The 19,647-nt window shown below is 42.1% G+C and overlaps 2 protein-coding genes across 2 annotated transcripts; both read right to left on the bottom strand.

Annotated features, from left to right (window-relative positions):
- Positions 1–22: 22 nt before the first annotated feature.
- Positions 23–6,790, bottom strand: prelp (proline/arginine-rich end leucine-rich repeat protein). The gene is made up of 7 exons (XM_062398683.1): positions 6,672–6,790; positions 3,220–3,631; positions 2,950–3,135; positions 2,692–2,849; positions 1,761–1,957; positions 949–1,024; positions 23–796 (listed from the first exon to the last, which is right to left on the bottom strand). The coding sequence occupies exons 2-7, from the start codon at positions 3,625–3,627 to the stop codon at positions 706–708; spliced, it is 1,116 nt and encodes a 371-aa protein (XP_062254667.1). The 5' UTR covers positions 3,628–3,631; positions 6,672–6,790; the 3' UTR covers positions 23–705.
- An 8,492-nt stretch (positions 6,791–15,282) lies between these two features.
- Positions 15,283–18,974, bottom strand: zgc:113307 (uncharacterized protein LOC553753 homolog). The gene is made up of 4 exons (XM_062398718.1): positions 18,669–18,974; positions 18,232–18,556; positions 17,304–17,621; positions 15,283–16,159 (listed from the first exon to the last, which is right to left on the bottom strand). Exons 1-4 carry the CDS (start codon positions 18,972–18,974, stop codon positions 16,008–16,010), a joined length of 1,101 nt encoding a protein of 366 aa, XP_062254702.1. The 3' UTR covers positions 15,283–16,007.
- Between the last annotated feature and the right edge of the window lie 673 nt (positions 18,975–19,647).

Below are 19,647 nucleotides of genomic sequence, written 5' to 3' on the forward strand. Positions count from 1 at the left end.
CATATCTTTGAAATGAATGAAAACGTTTTTATTTTCCATTATTTTTACAAAGCTTCTTTATACAGAAGAATAATATACAGAGGACTAAGAATAACAAGAATAGAAATACATTTTTACATGGAGTACCTTGAAAATCACAGGCACATTTGGGACAGTTTCAACTACATGGTAGTTACGTTTTTTAACGGGTTCTTCTGACATCCACCGCTGGTCTGTTGGTTCTTAATCGGGGCAGCTGCTCCAATTGCATCTGCAAGCGAACATAATGCCCTCCCTCCGTATGTGTTGTGTCTGTCGATGTACCTGCATTTTCAGGCTTTTACTCAATCTAGTTTTTTATAAACAAAAAAGAATGGAAAGAACTGTGACTTCTACAAGAACCTACAACCCTCAATGTCCGAATATCCACTGTGCCCAGATGCTGAGGCCATTGTTCTGGAGGCGACAACAATGAAACAATTAAAGTTTTACAGTTTTTTCCATTCATCTGATATCCATTGTTTAGTAACTCGTCTCCACGTGATGTACAGGTGGATATACCTCAGGCTTCACTGAGCAGGATTTTCCTTAATTTCAATTTGTGCACTATGACTCTTTGAGTGAGCGTGTGTGTGTGCATAGGTGTGTGCGTGTGTGTTTGTGTGTGTGATTTATGTGTGTACACGTGCAAGCATGTGGTTTATGTATGTTGGTGTCCCCCCAGGCCTAAATGACAATTGAGTAGAGGTGTCTGAAGCACATAATGACATCCAGGGGTAACGGGGGGCTCAGGTGATTTCCATCCAGACGCAGGTACCTGAGGCAACAGAACAGGTTCTTAACATGCCAATATGATGACTCGTGGTTAAAAACAATTTTTAGTTAATGACCTTCCTTGTTACACATTACGCATCACTTCCTATTTAATCTGTTTTATTTATAGCCAATATGTGCTTTCCTGTGATGTACCTTAGTCTGGGCCCATGGCTGTGATCAATGACCTCGCCCTGCAGTCCGTTAGGGCAGATCAAAGTGCCGTTGATGCCTGTGAGGAAAACACACGCAGTCTGAATGTCAAGACTTCAAATGTTGTTTCTCTTCAAACAAGCAAAAAGGTATTTTTCAATCTGTTTTGGTCTCCACTCACTCCTGGACTTTATCTGAGCAGTGAGCCTGAACCAAACAACCCGTTTACTAATCTAAAATAAGATGAAAATATTTGTTGTGGTGCAAAACGTCTTTACATCACATAGAGATTTAAGATTTGGGTTAAACTTAGACTGGACCACTTAAATACACTTGGTTATTCGGGTTTATGGGACAATAAGTCAAATAACTCCTTATAAACAATTCCAGATGTAAAAACATGTGTGAACGGATATTCAGTTTAGGAGGTCTGGTATACAGCAGAGCTTTATGTACATTAAATACTGTTTGTGTAACATCTCAGTTACTCTCCTGTTTGATTTATTTTACCTTTCAACAAGGGGAGGGAATCCAAGCTATGACTGTTGGCTGGAAAAATAAATACATGAGCTGAAAGATGCTAAAACGCTCCACAGAGCTCAGGGGAAGAGTCAGGCAGTAATTCTCTGCAGGGTCGTTACTATGATCTTTTCGCATCGCAAATCATCATTGGAACCATTGTTGACATAGAATTATTGACTTGTGAAGCTTTAAATGTCTTTTAAAGATCAGTGTTGTTCTCATGTCTCAACTTATCGTGACATGGATATATTTCTGCAACCTCCCACATATTCTGAGGATGCAGTCGGACTTACTCTCGATGCTGTTGTGGTCGAGATGCAGGTGCTCCAGGTGACTGTTGATGAGTGGAACAGAAGAAAGCTGGTTGTGGGACAGCTGCAGGTCCAGCAGGGAGGAGACGTTGAACACAGCTTTGGGAATTCCTTTATCACTGAGCTGGTTGTAGTTCAGCCGCACAAACGCCAGGTGAGTGAAGCCTTTGAAGTAGTCTCTGAAGGAAAGAACAGCAGACAGAAAGAGTTAGTACAATGTTAACGTTGCTCTCGGGTGCTCTTAGGATCCCCCTACATTTTTATTATTGTTATCGATACAAGTTGTGGCTTGATCATCCTAATGGACAGTGATACAGTAATGCATTTGTTAAGAAAGCTGACGGAAAAGGAAATGATACCCTCAGAAACCAAAGCACAACGTTGACGGACAAGGTTGATTTTTGTTATAGGATTTCTCATAAATACGATGCATATTTTTTATTGTTGTGACATTTTAGATGAAACCTAACATTACAAAAACAATGAAAACCATCAGAGGGGAGATGCATACTCTTTGAGCATTGCTATTTAATATAGACAAAATGCACTATATTTGTCGCCATTGCTTTATTGTAGAGCCGTGTCCAGCCCTCTTTATCCCAGTCAGACTGATCAGCGGCATCACCAGGACATAACCGCCCCTCTCAGTGGCCCATTAAAACATCCATAAAAGTTTTATGGATGGCAAGTTGTGTGTGATATTCCGCAAAGCATGCTGCAAGGGCTCCTCCCTGGTACACCGGAGTTATACATGCAATCCGGGTGCGCTGTGGCAATGACAGTGTTGCCATTCTCTTTATAAGTTTGTGTACTATCAAAATGATTTAAAAGCCACAACACATACTCTAATATATGCAGTGTGTTTGTATGAGTTTTCATAAGCTTTGTGAAAATGTTCGCAGTGCATACTTGCCTTGGGATGCCATCGATACGGTTCCTGTCCAGGAAAAGCTGTATGAGGCCACTGGGTACGCCATCAGGCATCTTCTTCAGGATGTTGTGAGCCAGATTGAGCTGCATGAGGCTCTTCAGGTCCTTGAACGTGTTCTTTCCCAGGCCACTATCACTCAACTGGGGAGAAAAATATCAGTTACACACTTATATTTCCTCTGGAGATGCCGGTGGTTGTCGCTGCTTACATCTGAACGACAAAGTAGTAATAGAGGTTTACCTGGTTGTGGTACAAGTCGAGGAGGGTCAGGTTCCCCATCTTGCTGAAGGCACCACTTGGTATCTTGGAAATGCGATTCTTACTGAGGCGGAGTTGCTCCAGACCGGCTGGGAGGCCTGCAGGCACTTCTTTTAGCTGGTTCCGGTGCACATAGAGATAGAGCAGTGCCGGGATCTTCTCAAATACCTGCATGAGAGATAAATAAAGAATTTCGAGATAATGATATGTTATTTTGAAATCCTAAATATGAATCTTGAAAACTCTCCTCACCTGTTTGTCTATGCGATGAATGCGATTGTTTGCCAAGTTGACCCAGCGGATCTCTGTGGCGTTGACGAATGACTCTGCCGTCACCTCCGAGATGTAGTTATTCTGCAAATACAAGTAGTGGCTTCTGGATGGGATGAGAGGGATCACGCGGATGTTCCGGTTCTCACAGTTGAGAGAATTTGGGTAGCTTGGGGAGCATGAACACTCTCGGGGACAGTCAGGATAAGATGAGGGTGGGCCCAGGATAGGTGGGGGGAAATCTGTGGGCTCCTGGGGCTCTGGCTCTGCCGGTACAGCAGGCTTCCTGATGGCTGGACGCCTGGTGGGCTTCCGAGGTCTCTGGGTGAACACTGCCCCAATTAGGAGGAACAGAGCCAATGCAGAGAAGAGTCCCGCGCCGGCCTTCATCGTCCTACAACAGAGCACAAAACAGAGGTAGTCACTCTGCTGCCCTTACAAAATAATAGATACAGTTTTTCCAGCAATGACCTTAGAATATTGTTTGGCAGAAGTTAATTAAGATTTAAGGCCTAAGAAATTAGTCTGGTAATTAATTTAAAAGTACAAATGATACGTGAGTGAATAGATAATGATGAATAAATACAGTCTCAGATATTTGGTTTGTGGTTTGGTAATTTGAGCTAGATGGAGTGTTAGAGGGAAAGTCTGGGGTAGAGTGATTTGTCTTTGTCAGTGCAGGAGGGGCTGAGACTGATACAGGAAATTAGTACTTATGAGGCAGTGGATGAAAAGTTCGGGGATAAAGGCTCTATTGTCAGCACTTGCTGTGCAGGGGAAGACTGCAGGTCTGGAAGGTAAAAGCTCTTTGACTGAGGAGAGGCCCAAAGGAAACTGGAACAAATCCCAACAAGACCGATGGATCTTTATTTTAAAACATAACTCTTTATTATAAGTTTGCAATGGTCTATACACGGCACAGGTTATTTTTATCCAGGAAAATCTTGTCATTCTGACTTAGTGTTTCAGAGTTGTGGAAATAGGGAGTTTAGCATTTTTGACTTCGCATTAATGAGGACATTGGTGTTACAAAACTCATCCAAGATGCCAAGAGAGTTTAAACTTTCCCCAGGAGAGAAGATAGAAGGTTATAATGCATGCACACACAATAGTATGTGTACTCACACACGCACACGCAAACACACAAACACAAACACACACACGCACACACACACACAGCTCCAGATGTTTGTCTTATTATATCAAGACTCTTCCATATAAATACCAGATACATTCTTTTGATTTTCCTTCCAGCTCCTGTGCTGCTGCCATCTCTCAATCCTAGACTTTTTGTATCATCCAAAATGAATCGGTGTGTTTGTTTCTTTGTACCACGTGAGCACAAACCAATGGTACACAGCCACCACACAGCTGTCAAAATGCATAATGATTGAGGCCCACTAGATGTCGTGTGGCGTCACAAAGGCTCCAGTAGTTTCCAATCACTTTGCTCCATGTAAAAACAGCGTCTGGCCAGTTCGATAAACATTGCACATGAATCACGGGGCAGGAATGAAGCTGTGAGCCAGAAACTGTCCCGCCTGGAAAAACATATCTGAACTTTTCTCTGACAGTGATCCCTGGCACTGCCCTTCCTTTTCCCTCTCAGCCACTTAGAACCTCCCAGCCCCTCGCTCAAACCCAGAACCAGCTCTCTCCTCCCAGCAGTCCAGCATGCAGCTAAAGACTTACAGACAGAGAAGGCCGCCTCACTGGTGGATTATTTGTGTCCCCAATAAGTAAATCGACATATCAGTGGGAGAACTGCTCTTGATTCTTGAGATTTCTGAGATTCTTTGGACTAAATCTCTGCAGGTCCGGTGTCCTTTGGCTCACACACCAGGGCAATCAGACCAGCCTCTGTTGCTTTAGTAAGAGCAGATCATCTTCATTAGCTAGTTTTGTCCAGTTGCCATGAAACCATTATAACTATATTTTAAAATCTCTAGTTCAAATACTCAGTTTCCATGAGACCTGGACCATCTCCTGATGCTGCTCCTCAATGGACCCTATGGTGGAATTGTTTTTTCAGTTGCTGTGTCCAAGTTCAACATTTCATTTGGAACCTCATCTGCGGATAAGTTTACATTAGATTATAGATGATCTTAAATGGAAATCTCACATATTTTTGACTAAAGTTAAAGACCATGGTTCAAAATTGCCTTGAAATTTAAATTATATTTAATTTCTTGTCATTACAATTGTTTTCATCGCAGTTTCTTTACATCAAAGACCAAAAATATCAGATTTAAAGATTTTTTTTTAATGACTGCCAGTTTTGTTAACAAGCCCTTTTGAAGTGCTGTCAAATGTGTTATTATCTCTGAAGTCTATTGTCCATATCGCAACTGTCCTTTAAGTTCCTTTCTATCAGGAGATGAAGATTATTCCTCATGAGAAGCAGCCAGTGAAACAAAGCTCTCTGTCGCCACTAAGTCTTTGAAGATAAGCTCCTTCCAGTTTCTTCCAATTCTTGCAGAATTGCTTGAGTCATTCTTTGAACCTAAGATAATTACCAGCGTTTCATAAAAGAATGAGTAACGTCATGCACCACGGAGCTTAGACATGTGACTCAATATATCTGTCAACAGTGATGTAGTGTATTTTATGTCAGTTCTGCAATGCACCAGTGATAGATGTACAGTATGTGTCCTCCTATTGGAAAAATCCTCACCAGAAGATATTTCTGGTGCCAAAACATTTCCCCATGTGGGTGTGGCAGTGGCGCAGGCCGTGCAGCTGTAGACTGGCTCTACAGCTGGGTGTGTAGTGAGAGGGTTATAAGGTGCTCTGAGAAAAATGGTGAATTTAGAGTTATATATAATCCAAATGAACTTGAGAGAGATTGAAAAGAGAACACAGAGCTCTGCAGCGTCAGCCTCCTGCAGACGTCTGGTCTCCTGCCTGACTGGAAACTGTCATCACTGCTTCTTTGTCTTCATCATCAGCCAGTTTAAACTAGACTCATGCCCACTGCACTGAGTCTAGCAATTTGAATGTTCAACACACTGAAAATACAGTAAATCAGTGTGTACCTGTGGTTTAAAAAAAAATTGCAAAAATGAAGATCCTTCTGCAGCAGCCAAAGTCAGGAACATTTTATAACCAGAATCTTCTGTCTCTTCATATTTCAATTACCCTGCAGCAGCAACTCTCCTCACTCACTGATGGGAAACGTGCAGTGGAGAAAACTGTAAGAATCCTAGTGCGCAGCGGCTCCTCTGAGGACAGAGTACCACTTTGTATGGCACAGGGTCTCTATAGAAACAAACCACCTGTGCCGGTGCCAGGATTCTACCTCAGTCCAAAAAACACACACACAAACACACACACACATTGCTCTTTCTGCTTCTTTTCGTGTCCCATACAAACACACTCTGGATTCTCATTTTATTGTCTGTTTTTCATCAAAAACAACAATTAAAGTTTCTTACCTGCCTCTGGTACCTGCCCTGCTTTGTAAAGTCACAAGTTTTGAGTCTTTTCGTCTCTCTGCCTCTCTCACTCTTGTCCTAGCCCTCTCTCTCTCTCTCCCTCCCTCTCTCCCTCTTCCTCTGTTTCTCTCCTTTACAAACCCTACCCTCCCTCTCTCTCTCTCTCTTTCATTTGGTGGACAAGGCAGCCTGTTGGGTTTGTTCCCTCTGAAGGTCACAGTGTTTCTTCTCCCCCTCTGCTCGGCTCAGGGCCAGAGAGATTTAATCTTAACTCCTTCTGGAAGCCCGGAGACTCTTTCATGTGTCCCCTCTGTGTCTGTTATGTTGTGCTCTCACAGCAGAGCACGAGCATGTGAGGGTTCGCCTCCAAAACATCAAAAAATAAGTGTGCATGCAGGTTTGTTTGCATATTTGTATGTATGCGGAAACATGTCAGGATCCTGTGAGAAATACTGGGAACGCTGGACCTCTTCGGAGGAAAGCACAGCTGTAATTGCATCTCTCATTTGTCTCCCACCCACTCCCTATTGTTTAGATGACTGCACACAGATCCCGTCATGTGTTTTTCATTAGCATCATTTCTCTGACGACTCCAGCATCAGTAAACTTATTACCGAAGTCCAGCTGAGGGATAGGGGTGGGTGGAGGATCCTTCAGAAAGTGGGGCTGTGTAGGTCTCTGATTAACACAGTGTCAATGTTTGTGTGCGCTTGTGTGTGTGTGTGTGTGTGTGTGTGTGTGTGTGTGTGTGTGTGTGCCCGTGTGTGTGTGTGTGTGTCACTGGGGTTTAGGTGATGGACATGTGTTTGCTGGCCTGCATTCCTGCAGAGTGAGCAGCAGCAGAAAGATAATGAGGCGAACACATGTTGGGAAAAGTCTCAAACACACGTGTACGTATGTAGGGCTCCTTCATTCTACTTTGTTCTCATGTTTTTTTCTCTTTCCACATTTCTACTGTCTCCTATTCACTTCTTGGTTTGGTAGACTGAGCTCAGCTGCATCAAATAACTGGTCTTAATTAAGACAAGAATAGATACTTCAACAAAGAGGACAGAGAGAGAAAAACATGAATATGTATCCGCTACGTGTTCCTGTTTCTCCATCTTCTCTGCTCCCATTTAAGAGAGGCTGCAACGACACATTTCAATGACTCAGTTCCTGCAGCAACCTAATTCCTCTGTAAAAAGTTTTTTCACACAAGATGACATCATTGGAAATAAACTGCCCATTAACTTCAATCCTGCACATATCATGTCCAGAATGTAATGTCAACAGAAAAGAATCAGACCAAGACATTTAAAACGTTTTGAATTAGATTAACTGCAACTTAAAGCAATTCTCTGAATGAGGTGGTCTGCCACAAATGGCTGTGACAGGCTCAGTCTGTGGCTGCAGTGCTGTTTCTCCAGAGGTGGCAGATAAATAGTGTAACACTTAAAGAACAGGGGAGGCCTGTCAGCAGTGCAGTCTGTGTCACATTTTGTCCATCAGAGCTTCAGTAACTTCAGTAAAACAGTGTGGTTTGGCTTCACACTGAGTCACATGTCGTGTGGAATGTAACTGCTCAGCCTGCTGCTGATCCAGGGTCTGGACAGAGATGCGTGAATGTCAGTGCTCTGGATTTCAGGGCTGAAATCAACCTGTTGATTCAAGAAGAGATATTTATAAGGCAGAAAACCGGCGTAATACACTTGATGTGTATAATATGCGGAGGACTTCCAAAGAACGGCATGTTCTCTCATCTGCACAGTGATATGGTTGATTGACCTGTTTAATTTGAAGGAGACGTGCATGATCTTCAGCCAGAACTGTTCCCAGAGGAAGCACAGCTACAGGAATTATTAATAATCTCCTCAACATTTACGACTTTCTAATCTGTTTTACCGCAGCAACAAGATGACACAACCTCCTGCAGCATGTATACATACATGTGTTCTGCAGGCCTTGCCCACTTTCTCCTCGACAAAGTCAACTCCAAATCCTGCAGCTTTGGACGCCCTCCTTGGAAAAACACTAGCAGTTTTTTATTAAACCAAATGTCTACAGAATTCTTATTGTCCCTATCCTGTTCATTTACAAACTTTTTTATAAATTATTTATCATTATTTTCTCATAATCACTTTTTGATTTCATAAAAGGTTTATAGCTGTATTAAACATATACAACAACTTTGTTATTCCGTCAAACTTTGCAGGATGTTTATGGGAACATGACAGTCACTTGTGCAAACGTTCAGCCAATGAAGTGAAAACAAATAGATTGTGCTTCTTTAATCTGCCGAAGATGAAGTGTGCAGACTTTGTGTTCAGTTGCTGTGATTGTTGCTGTAAGCTACAACCCCAAGAACCTGGCCAAGAATGTGCACGCCACCACAACAGGTAGCTGGAAGGACTTCTGTTAGTCTGTGAAGTCAAATGTGAAAGATCTCTATCATTATACGCTGGCAAAATGAGTTTCTGTCCATCATTATAATTACTGTTCACCTTTTCATACTTTACCATATCAATTAAATTAAACACTGTCAGCATGTATTGTGGATGCCAAAGTGGATGACTCTGAGACGCATTTCAGCATTCAATTGTACAAACATGCTATTAGCTGCATGTTCTTTCAGAGGTATATTGTTAAGCTGCAGACAGAAGCCACCTGGACATTTCAAATCTTCTATAATGAAACTAAGTCAAACACGTTCCAGCTCAGACAGGCTTCAGCTCATGCACTGCTGTCTCACAATGATCTGACGCACGATTTGTTTTTACTTTCTATTTCTTATGAGGACTTACAATGATAGACCTTTGTTATTTTACAGAATGGCTGAAGATATCTTTCTGTCTGTGATGTTTAGTGCACCTCTCAAACCACAACCATGATGAAGCGAGTCTATCTGGTGAACTGTGGGCTGTCTGAAACATTTTCCATGTCACCTAATAAAAACACCTAACACTTGCACCAACTGAAACTGTTGATATCGTACACAGCAGTGCTCTCATAATACAGGGAGCAGCATAAACATCTTGCTTCAATGAGATTAAATGCAGCATTTATAAGCAGCCAACCTTTGTTTGTTTGTATCTGCATCCCTTTCACTGGGATTGAGTTTACTGTTGACTGTTGCCACACCTGTGAAATGTTCTTACACTAAACATGTAATTTACTGTGATAACGGCGGCATGTTTACCTTTCAAAGATCCCAGTAATTGTTTTAAACAATGGATTCTTGGTTTCAGCTGCAGACATAAGGAGGCTTCTCAAGATTGTCGCCGGCAGAATTGTTCATCGTAATCCTGCAACAAACATTATCTAACCATGAGTTAAAAAGAAGTCAATGATTCTGTCTGATATTCAAATTCACTAGATCTGGATTTTGAATCGCTCAGTACCAACATGTACACTTTGTCAGTGCCCTTTACATGTCAGATTTTTCATCAAGATCCATGAATTGTTCTGAGAAATCAACAAAATGCAGAATTTGCCCCAACTCCCCAAATTTCATAAAATATTAATTTTATTTCATGGAAATCAGTTGACTAGTTTTGGAATTATACTTCAAAGTAACAAACAAAAACATGACCTACTTGGTGGAGAAACCTTGTTAAAATGGGTCTTACATACCTACAGTATACAACACTATGTTGGTAGTGAGCAGAAACAAAGGTAATAGCTCACATTGAGTATCTCTGTAACTTGTTCATGCACAACCCCCCCCCCAACCTGAAATCCAAAGCCGGACCTGCTACGTCTCGTTGCAGTTGTTAATATGTGGCGATTGGACAATCCATCGTCAGGGGAGGGATTTATCAAACAATCAATTGACTGAGTTTAAATGGATCTCCGTAAAGCCCCAGGGCCTTGACCTGGCCTCACACCATCCTTCTGTTTCAGGAGATGCTTAGATATAGGTAATATGCTGCATATTGTTTTACTGCATATAGTCATTTGGAGACTGAAAATTGATTATTTCCCAACATGTGGCATGAGACTGTATGTCGTACTGCTGGGGTACAGCAGAGAGTGTGTGTCAGCTGCATGTGTTTAACATGTGAGCCTCTGCGCTGGTACTCAGTTAAATATGGAATGTGTGATATAGGCTCCATAAGTGGCCGAACTCTCTTCACACACGCAACGCTCATAGATCACAACGTCCAGCGTGGCCCCTATACTCCACATCTCCTTTCTGTAACCACTCTAACAGACAACTAACCCCCCCACCACCTCTGTCCCACCCCTGCCTCTCTTCATTTCTTTGTTAGCAAGCTAATGCAAGTGTCACTGTGCACGGAGCTGTGTTGCATTATCAACACAATGCAGTGTACATTGCAGAGCCTCTGGGAAAATTTCAGGAAATTGTGTCATAATCAAACCGTTTCAATATTATGAAAAACTCAGGAGGGTTACTAACAGACAAAATCCTCTGTATCTCTGTTATTTTAGTTATCACGCTTATTGAAAAAATATTGACGTGAGAACAAAGACTAGATTTGGCAATTTGCATAAAAATGTTTTCCGTGTCTATAATCTTGGCCGAAGCTCTATTTTTCGACAATGGAAGAATAGGAGAAGATTAGGTTTCCTGCCATATTTCTGAGGTGGATATCTGTGAGTTTATGTTCATGACTTTTTGTGAATTCAGGTTCAAAAATTAATTACTGCCATAAGTAGAATAAAAAGACAAAAACAACTGGATGTATTAGTTTTAACCTCACTGCATATTGATGACTCCATGAAACAGAAGTAACTCTCCTCAGACTGTACGAGAAAATGCAAGCCAGCTGAATCGGCATCTGTGTTTGTGTGTGTGTTTCTGTGTGTGTGTGTCTAATGAGAGGGCTTAGGGTCTGAGTCTTGCTTGTAAACAGGCCTTTAAATGAAACTAACGGCTTCCTCAGTCATGTAGCCAAAACCAGACTTACCATACCAGTCTGCGATGTATTTAAATTTGTCCTGCCAGCAACAGACTCTTCACACAGCTGGGAGGTCCAAACCTCTGTGTGTATTATTTCCCAGTTGGTCCGTCCTCCTGTCCGGTGGTTTTGTTTCATGGCCTGCCAGTCAGACCTGAATCAATCATGATCTCAGCAAATACCAATGCTTCAGAGTGGCTAACCTTAAACCTCGTACTTTATCCATAATCCCAATACGCTTAATTTCATTTTCGTTAATTTCGTCTTTACTGGAAACAAGGTTGATGATGAAGATAAGAGGGAACTAATACAATGAAGTTCCTCATAAAACAGAAACAACAAGCTGAAGGACGTTAGAAAAGTAAACAGAGCTAAGGCGAACTCCAATGTTTGATGATATGTCACGGTGTTTATCTCTACGTATAAACTTTCATATTATATTTAATGGTTAGTATGAAGAATATTGATGGTGTAGCTTTAATAAAACCTCTCAAAATAAGTCTCTTCTAGCCCAGATCACAGACTATTAGATTTCTACTTTCATGACTAAATTTATATGGAGCTCAAATTTACAAACTGCTTCTATACAAAGAAATGGAAAGCAAATCGAGACCCAACCGAGAACCATCTGGAAAAGAACGGGTGCAGACAACTGAAACAGGTGGATACAAAGAAAAGAGAGATTTCAAAGAATCCACTGAACTTCCAAACTACTTTGTGGATGGTGTTGTATATGAATTGTGTGTTTCTGTGGGTATGAGATGTGATACGTGAGTGGATCTCTGCAGCTCTCTGTGTAGCTGCTGTGACACTGCAGGGAGCCTCATACCAATCTGTTTTGACTGGTGGTTCCTAGACGGGGTTCGTTCAGAGGATAGGAATGACCAGAGGTTTAATGATTCCACCAGTCCTAGATTTATTCTGTTTTTTAATGCCTGCAAATGTAAAACCTGTTAACGGTGAGCAACTAACTAATTGGAATGAATGTCTTTCTTTGAACCAGATTTTATGGAAATTGAACTCTATACCACAACTGATATGGGAAATCTGAGACAGCAATCATCGATAATAAAGTAACAATTGGAGCTTCTTTTCTTGACATGAAACTTGTTTTGGCCATGTCCTTTTTAAGTTTGTGTCTCCACTATAATTAGATCATTTTAGAAAATCATCATTTTAGAAAGTCTGTAATGTAGGTAATGAATGATCGAGGTCATCCATCCATGATTAAGGACAATTTCTAAAGTACAAAAGCACATGTACAGTCAGAGGCTCATTCCACCGCCAGCCGCCGGGCAGCCGCTCAGGTGTTCACATGTGCCATCTGGCTCTACAGTGTCAACACCAGCCAGCTGGCAATTCCTGAAAACCTACGTCTTCCCAACTGTTTAAGAGACACAGGTGAGCTCTCACTAATACAGACTGGGTACCTTATTACAAATGGGTTTTCCTCTATAATACTGGTACTGTTGCCAAATTAGAGTATTTATATAGGACGGCAGAAGACATAACATTATCCACTAACATATCAACATATTATCTGCAGCACTCAATTAAAATGTTTACATGGCTAAGAGAATAATAATAATTTATCATAATGAACGTAAACACCCAGCGTTAGTATTGTTGGCTGTGACATTTTAGAGTGCGGGCCACACACAACGAGTGCAGTGACCATGGACTGTATACTAAGATGGAAGACTCCACTTCCTTCCACTGTCCAGAAATGAAGCTGGAATATGAACACTGCCATCTTGTGCATTTGGAGCCAAGGCAACAATCAAGGGATGGAGCAGCGGTTGCAAGGTTCTGCAAACACAGCTTTTTATTTGATCATTGCCATTGGGTTAGAAGAAGATTTCAACAAACAAAAAATTATGTGAAGTTGATCATCTAACCTCAGCCTTTAAAATAGCTGGCGGCTCGTCTTCTCTTGTGTTCAGAGGCTCTCAGCAGCAACATGGAAAAAGGGAACTGTTTTATTTCAGCCATCATGACCTCATCCATACCCAGTGCACTGCGGCCGGTCATCACTGGGAACAAGCTCACAGTCGACTTCTGTGTTTAATAGTTGTCCCTCAAAGGAACTCTGTGTGAGTGAATCCTGCTTCTGGTAAATGTTGTTCCAGACAGAGCACGAGTCGGATTATACCATCAAACACACAGCATTAGACATGGTGTCACCTGGAAACTATGGTGGTGGCTTTGGTAAAGGCACAAACACACACACACACACACACACACACACACACACGACTAAAATGATGTTTTTATGAAAATATCTTTTTGTTTGTGTTATCGGAAAGTCTGATTTAAAAAAAAAATTGAAGTAAAACTTCTTTGCAGAAAATATGTAATTTGTTAATAAATAAAAAATGAAATAGTTTCAATAGTAATGCTAATATAAAAATGTATAATAAACATGTTAAAACTGTAAAAGGTTACATAATAATAAATATGGGTTTGTTTGATTGGTCCACAACCCCAACATTTTGGGATGCCTAAAAAGAAACTGCTGCATTAAATACTTGTAATAAATCACCCACAAAGTGAAAGCAACCATCTTTAAACCAAATAATATGATAATTTCTAAATGTCACAATATTCCTCGATATTAAAGTGAGTCAAATATGTTATATAGTACTTTGTAACCACAACCAAACAAATGATGTTATCTCTACTTGCTTTGCATTTACTGGAAAACTACTCACTTCTCATTTTTCTATTATTACATATGTGACCACAGTAACTCCACCTTTGTGTTGCGATGACAAGATCTTTAACTCATTATTGTCAGTGGGTATTGTGATTACTAGAAAAGATCATGTCTTCATCTTTTGGGGAAACCGCACCTATGACACAAATTCACAAGCTCGTCTTTCCTGGTTTGTGGCAGTGAGAGGAAATGCAGGCGGTGTTACGATCAGTGAGTCAGCACATGGCAACTGTTCTCATTAAGCTGAGTCAGTTGCAATTAGGAAGCTGAGTAAGTTGTGACATATAGAATTCGTAAATTATGAGATGACGGGAATCATAAAGACATTCATTCAATTGCTATCTTGCTCAGTTTGGTGATCTCTAAAAGGTTGAAATCAAACTCCCACTGGGGTCTGCAGCTCTCTGCAGGTCTGAAATACTGTTGGCATTAGAATGACATAAAAGGGACTGGGATTTTGTTTGCAAAATGAAAAATAACGAATGCATTTTTATTAGCGAAGCTCCTGTGTGACTCTGGTAGCAACCTTTATCTATTTTGGATGTCATTGCTCCAACCTGCTCTCCTCAATGTTGAAGGCTTCCCTTAACAATAAGCTGAAATAAGTGCAGCGAACACAAACCAAAATTCAGTCCTTTAACCCAAATGTCAGGTATTGAAACTGAACAGTCTCCACTAATACTTGTGCTGTTACATAGATCTCTTTATATTTACCAAAATGTATGTATTACTCATTTTACTTGTAAATATACTGTACTTATTGCATTTGCATGTATTGTTGATAACTGTTCACAACTGGACTCTATACCATAGGCCACATACATTCATTGGTCCTGTCAACACTGGAGACTAAGGTAGATTAAATAGCAATGATTTGGGAGTTTTATCGATTTAGTTTTTCAGTTATTACAGAAAGATGCATCCCCCAAAAAAAGTCAAAGAAATAACAATATGTAGTGTATTACACTTAGATATATTTCTTTGTTCCATTTGTGTTTATTTAGACATTTTTAATCTTCCATAGTAGACACCATAATGAAATCACTGATACATTGTTGCTGTTGTCACTACGCACATCTGACTTATTGCTTTTTTGTAGTACTCTAACAAGGTCACCTCTCTTTATTAAACAATAGAAAAAGTTTAACAAATCAACGTCGAAGTTTACTGTGTAACATTCATATTATATTTTCAATGGAGGCATCAAATCCTTCTCCTCTTGCTCCCTGCTCCTGTGGTGGATGGTGTGGCAGTTCAACGCTCTCCAGCAGACTGAGTCAGAGTCTCTGAAGAGAAAGCTACTGCATTTTGCCATTAATACATATTTCCCTTTGCTCTCGGTCAGCTTACTTTAACCAGAGCACATGTCTCTGTACAGGCAGAAATAAGAGGTTTTGTCACAGTTCCTACACGCTAATAACACACAGATGTACAACAATGCTGAGGCTGGAAGGGATGAGAGACAGAAACCCATGGGAATGCACTGGTGGTATGAGAAATGTTTTGATCAGAACTTTTGGCATTAGAGTAAAATAACACTGGGTTAGGGAACGAGTTCAAGCTTTGGCATCTTTCGAAGGTCAGTTTTCTTTTCAGAGTCTAACTGTGGAGTGAAGACATATCCAATTCTGCCCCTGTTTCTTGCTGTGAGGCTGTGTTGGGTTCAGATGAGTTATGATATTTTCTTGTTTTCTTGATATTTCCTAATTTCAGGTGGAGTCAGATGTAAATACTTTCCAGCTCCCGCAGGCAGTAGATCAAGTCAGAGGACATCTGATGGTGGGACACTTTGTTTCCGTCCAATCGCAGGATCTTCATCCTGGAGTAGGACAGAGGTCCCACCTCTCTGCAGAAACTGGTCATGTTGAACTCTGTGATGAACGGATGGGAAACAGGCTTTTTTTTAACAGAAGCAGACCCCATTTTATCAGTAGAGACCCATTATTTAACCAAATGAGAGCCATCTGCTTATCGCTGTCGTGTCAAATCATTGTTGACAATAACCCTGTGCTGGGTGCTTTGATTCCACATCATATAACATGTGCTCAACATGTCTATATGCTTAAGGTGAATCCCTTCAATTACTTTTCTTACATGAAGCCTGTGAGTTCCCCCCTTCTTCTCAGAGATTCTGCATTTACAATTAGATCTCTTGCAGGTGCTGCGGTGTTAGCAGCGGCAGATGAAAACCACAAGACCCTCCTCTGCTTTCTCACTCAGTTTCAGTTGTAGAGTGTCTCTCGGCTCAGACTCAAGGCTTTGGAACTGGAACTGGTCTATGGCTGTGAGACTGCTGGCTAGACGATGAGGTGTGTGTTTTTGCGGAAGTGTTTTGCCGTCTCCGTCTCGTTGGTACGCAGCTGAATGGTTGTGTGTGATTCAAGATCAAGATGTGCGTCCTGGCTACAAGGCTGCTGCAATGTGACACGAAGCCTAACGGTCGAAAATGGGCCGAATGGCGGGGAGCGGATAGAGACAGAGCAGAGGGGAGACTGAAGAGGGGAACAGCATGTGCTTCTGGCTCATCTGGCACGCTCCCCTCTGAATCCTTTACAGATGTTTTCATAACACTCTCCTCGCTACTTTCCCCCAATGCAAACAGCCAATATTCCCTCCCCTCTTATCTCCTCCACCCCCTTTTCACTTTATTTCCTGTCCATGTCTCCCTCCCGACCCAAGTCCCTCCCCTCCCTTCAGTCACGCCCTTCATCTGTCTCTTTCCCGCCTTGCCTGCCAGCTGCCCACCCAATCCCGAGTCCACATCGAGTGAAGAGCTGTGTTGGAGGAGGTCTGGTTTCCTCACAGTTTCTGTCACATTTTCCACATTTCTCCTTCCCCCTTTTTGCAGTGTTTAGGTGTCTGACCTCCATAGGTGCTCACACCCATAACTCAATAGGTGAAAAACAGCATGAAAGTGCACATCTGAGGGAAATTATAGCATTTCCTAGAAATGACGTCAGTGACATCTCTACATTTAAAGTGTGAAAGGAGATTGCAGCTCTGTGTGCACCTCACCTTGTATTTCATTGGCCTCCAGGTAGAGGTACTGCAGGCTGCTGGGAACTGTGGGAATGGTTGTGAGTTTGTTATGAGAAAGGTCCAATTCCACCAAGCTGGAGATGTTGAACACCCAAGGGTGGACACCGCCACTCTGCAAACCACAATGACTTAAACGCAGGTACTTGAGCTTCTGGAGCCCGGGGAAACTGCCGTTGTCCAGCCCAGATAAAGAGTTATTGGACAGATAGAGCTGCTGGATGGACGAAGGTAAATGTCGGGGGACGGACGAGATCAAATTACCGCCGAGGTGTAACAGATTCAGACTGATCAGACCTGCAACACAGCAGAAGATAAAAACACAGCTAGACATGCACAAATACATACTGATAAATATATGTGACAGAATGAGGGTTAATAATCAGTTCAGAGCTGTAACAAGGCAAAACATCAGGTTCTGGGATGTGTGAAAAATCCACACTGCAAAGATATTTAAAAAATATAACTGTAAAGTCGCTCTGAGAGGTTATACCGCTGCCAATGCTATTGCCCTTCTTGCCAAAAGCCAATTATGTCTTTGAGAAATGTTGGGTGATGTGCATTGTCCTTATAAATGTCCTACTTGCTCTATAAAATGTGAGAGGTTTCATTGAAATATAGTCTTGACCAGTGTCCGAGCAGCCAAGAGCCACAGCCAGAGCCACAGCCACAGCCAAGAGCCACAGCTCTTGGCTGTGGCTCTCTTGAGTAAGAGATTTTAATCCAAACAAGACTTTGACCTAGATAAGAATAACACATACTGTACATGCCACTCTTCCAAGTCATTGCACTTTCTGCAGGTTAAAGACAGCAGCACAGGGATGTGACAACCTATCTTGGTTTGTATCTAGTGTGTACAGGGGTATTTGTGATGCACGTATAGAGAGGAAATGACACATTCCACTACCTCTGAGGTCTCCCTCTGTGATGGTTTGCAGTCTGTTTCCCTGCAGCAGCAGCAGCGTCAGGTTGTGCAGCTTCTGGAAAGCTCCGGGCCTGATGCTGCTGATTTGGTTGTGAGCCAGCCGCAGCTGCCTGAGACCTGCTGGTAGCACGTCGGGCACTGAAGTCAGGTGGTTGTTGTTGGCAAAAAAGTAGCACAGCTGGGTCTGGTTCTGCAGGGAGGCCCGGTCCAGCGTCTCACTCGTCAGCTGGTTGTGGTCCAGGATGAGCCAGCGGAGCTCAGTAATGTTGACCAGTACAGAGGAGGACAGGGAGGAGATGTTGTTGTGCTGGGGAAAAAACTGATTTTCTCACTTCCACATGAAAAAACATACAGTGGGAAGACCAGGCAGACCATTTTAAAGATAAAACATGCTCAGGGGTACATTCAGTCTTTCTTACCTGTAGAAAAAGGTACTGAGTTGTGTCTGGCAGGCCGTCAGGTATGTCTGCCTGGCCTCTGTGGTCGCAGTAGAGCGCCGTGGGCCACTGGATGGGGCAGTCACAGTGTTGAGGGCAGGGCTGCGGGTTGTTAGCTCTGAACCAGGCTGGGTTCATCCGCCCCTGCAGGCTCAGCACACTGGGCTCACCCAGCATGCGATCAATCCACAGAGGAACCCCTCCATAGTCCGTGTCGGCGATAACAGTGGCTGAAGCAGAGTGAAAAACACACAGTAGCACCACCACGGCACAGCAGAAGAGAGCCATGGAGACAGCTGGGTAGAAATCCTACAAATAAACAGGAAGATAAAAATGTTAAACAGGCAGATTTTAGGTTTTATAGTCAGGACATGACTGTAACCCTGGGAATGTTTTTAAATGTATTCTTTGGTTAGTCTGAGCAAATTACTTTAATGATATCCATCGGTGTCTTAACTTGGCCGCGTGTTTGAACTCTGATGTTGGTGTTCACCTGGCAGGGAGAGTTCAGTGCAACATGGTTTCAACTAAAGGGAAGATCAGAATACAAGATTTTTGGAGCTTGACCCAACTGCATAATTGTTGGCCATTAACTTTTAGCTATGCCTGCACCATGGTCCCAGAAAGCTGCTTGATGGTTTAGTCAATCCATCACTTTGCTCAGGACTGAAATATCTGGGTTTCAGTGTGAGGGCAAGAAAAGTCACCTTATTATTGCAGCCCCTCTTGTTATGTCAATAATTAATAAATAGCATTAAATTTAAATTGAGCAGCAAAAGTTGAGGAACGCTTGCATGCAAGTGTCTTAGTGATGACGCCTCTATAGTTGAGCATGAGAAAGGAGAATATGTTTCTTCCCTGCATGCACAGCTGTGGGTAGTTACGGTGGTACCCTCAGAGCAGGAACGCACAAAAGCAAACACAGAAAAACACACACCAAGAATCGCAGTCACAAAGGGTT

The sequence above is a fragment of the Platichthys flesus genome, chromosome 2, assembly GCF_949316205.1.
Source record: "Platichthys flesus chromosome 2, fPlaFle2.1, whole genome shotgun sequence".
NCBI lineage: Eukaryota > Metazoa > Chordata > Actinopteri > Pleuronectiformes > Pleuronectidae > Platichthys > Platichthys flesus.

Excerpts from the sequence above, each read along its gene's own strand:
- prelp (XM_062398683.1), bottom strand. The coding sequence starts at position 3,627 with ATGAAGGCCGGCGCGGGACTCTTCTCTGCATTGGCTCTGTTCCTCCTA. Across the intron at positions 2,850-2,949 it reads TCGACTTGTACCACAACCAG|TTGAGTGATAGTGGCCTGGG; the intron begins GTAAACCTCTAT and ends TTTTCTCCCCAG. Across the intron at positions 1,958-2,691 it reads CGTATCGATGGCATCCCAAG|AGACTACTTCAAAGGCTTCA; the intron begins GCAAGTATGCAC and ends TCTTTCCTTCAG.
- zgc:113307 (XM_062398718.1), bottom strand. The coding sequence starts at position 18,974 with ATGGCTCTCTTCTGCTGTGCCGTGGTGGTGCTACTGTGTGTTTTTCAC. Across the intron at positions 18,557-18,668 it reads CTCAGTACCTTTTTCTACAG|CACAACAACATCTCCTCCCT; the intron begins GTAAGAAAGACT and ends TTTTTTCCCCAG. Across the intron at positions 16,160-17,303 it reads GGAGGCCAATGAAATACAAG|AGTTCAACATGACCAGTTTC; the intron begins GTGAGGTGCACA and ends CGTTCATCACAG.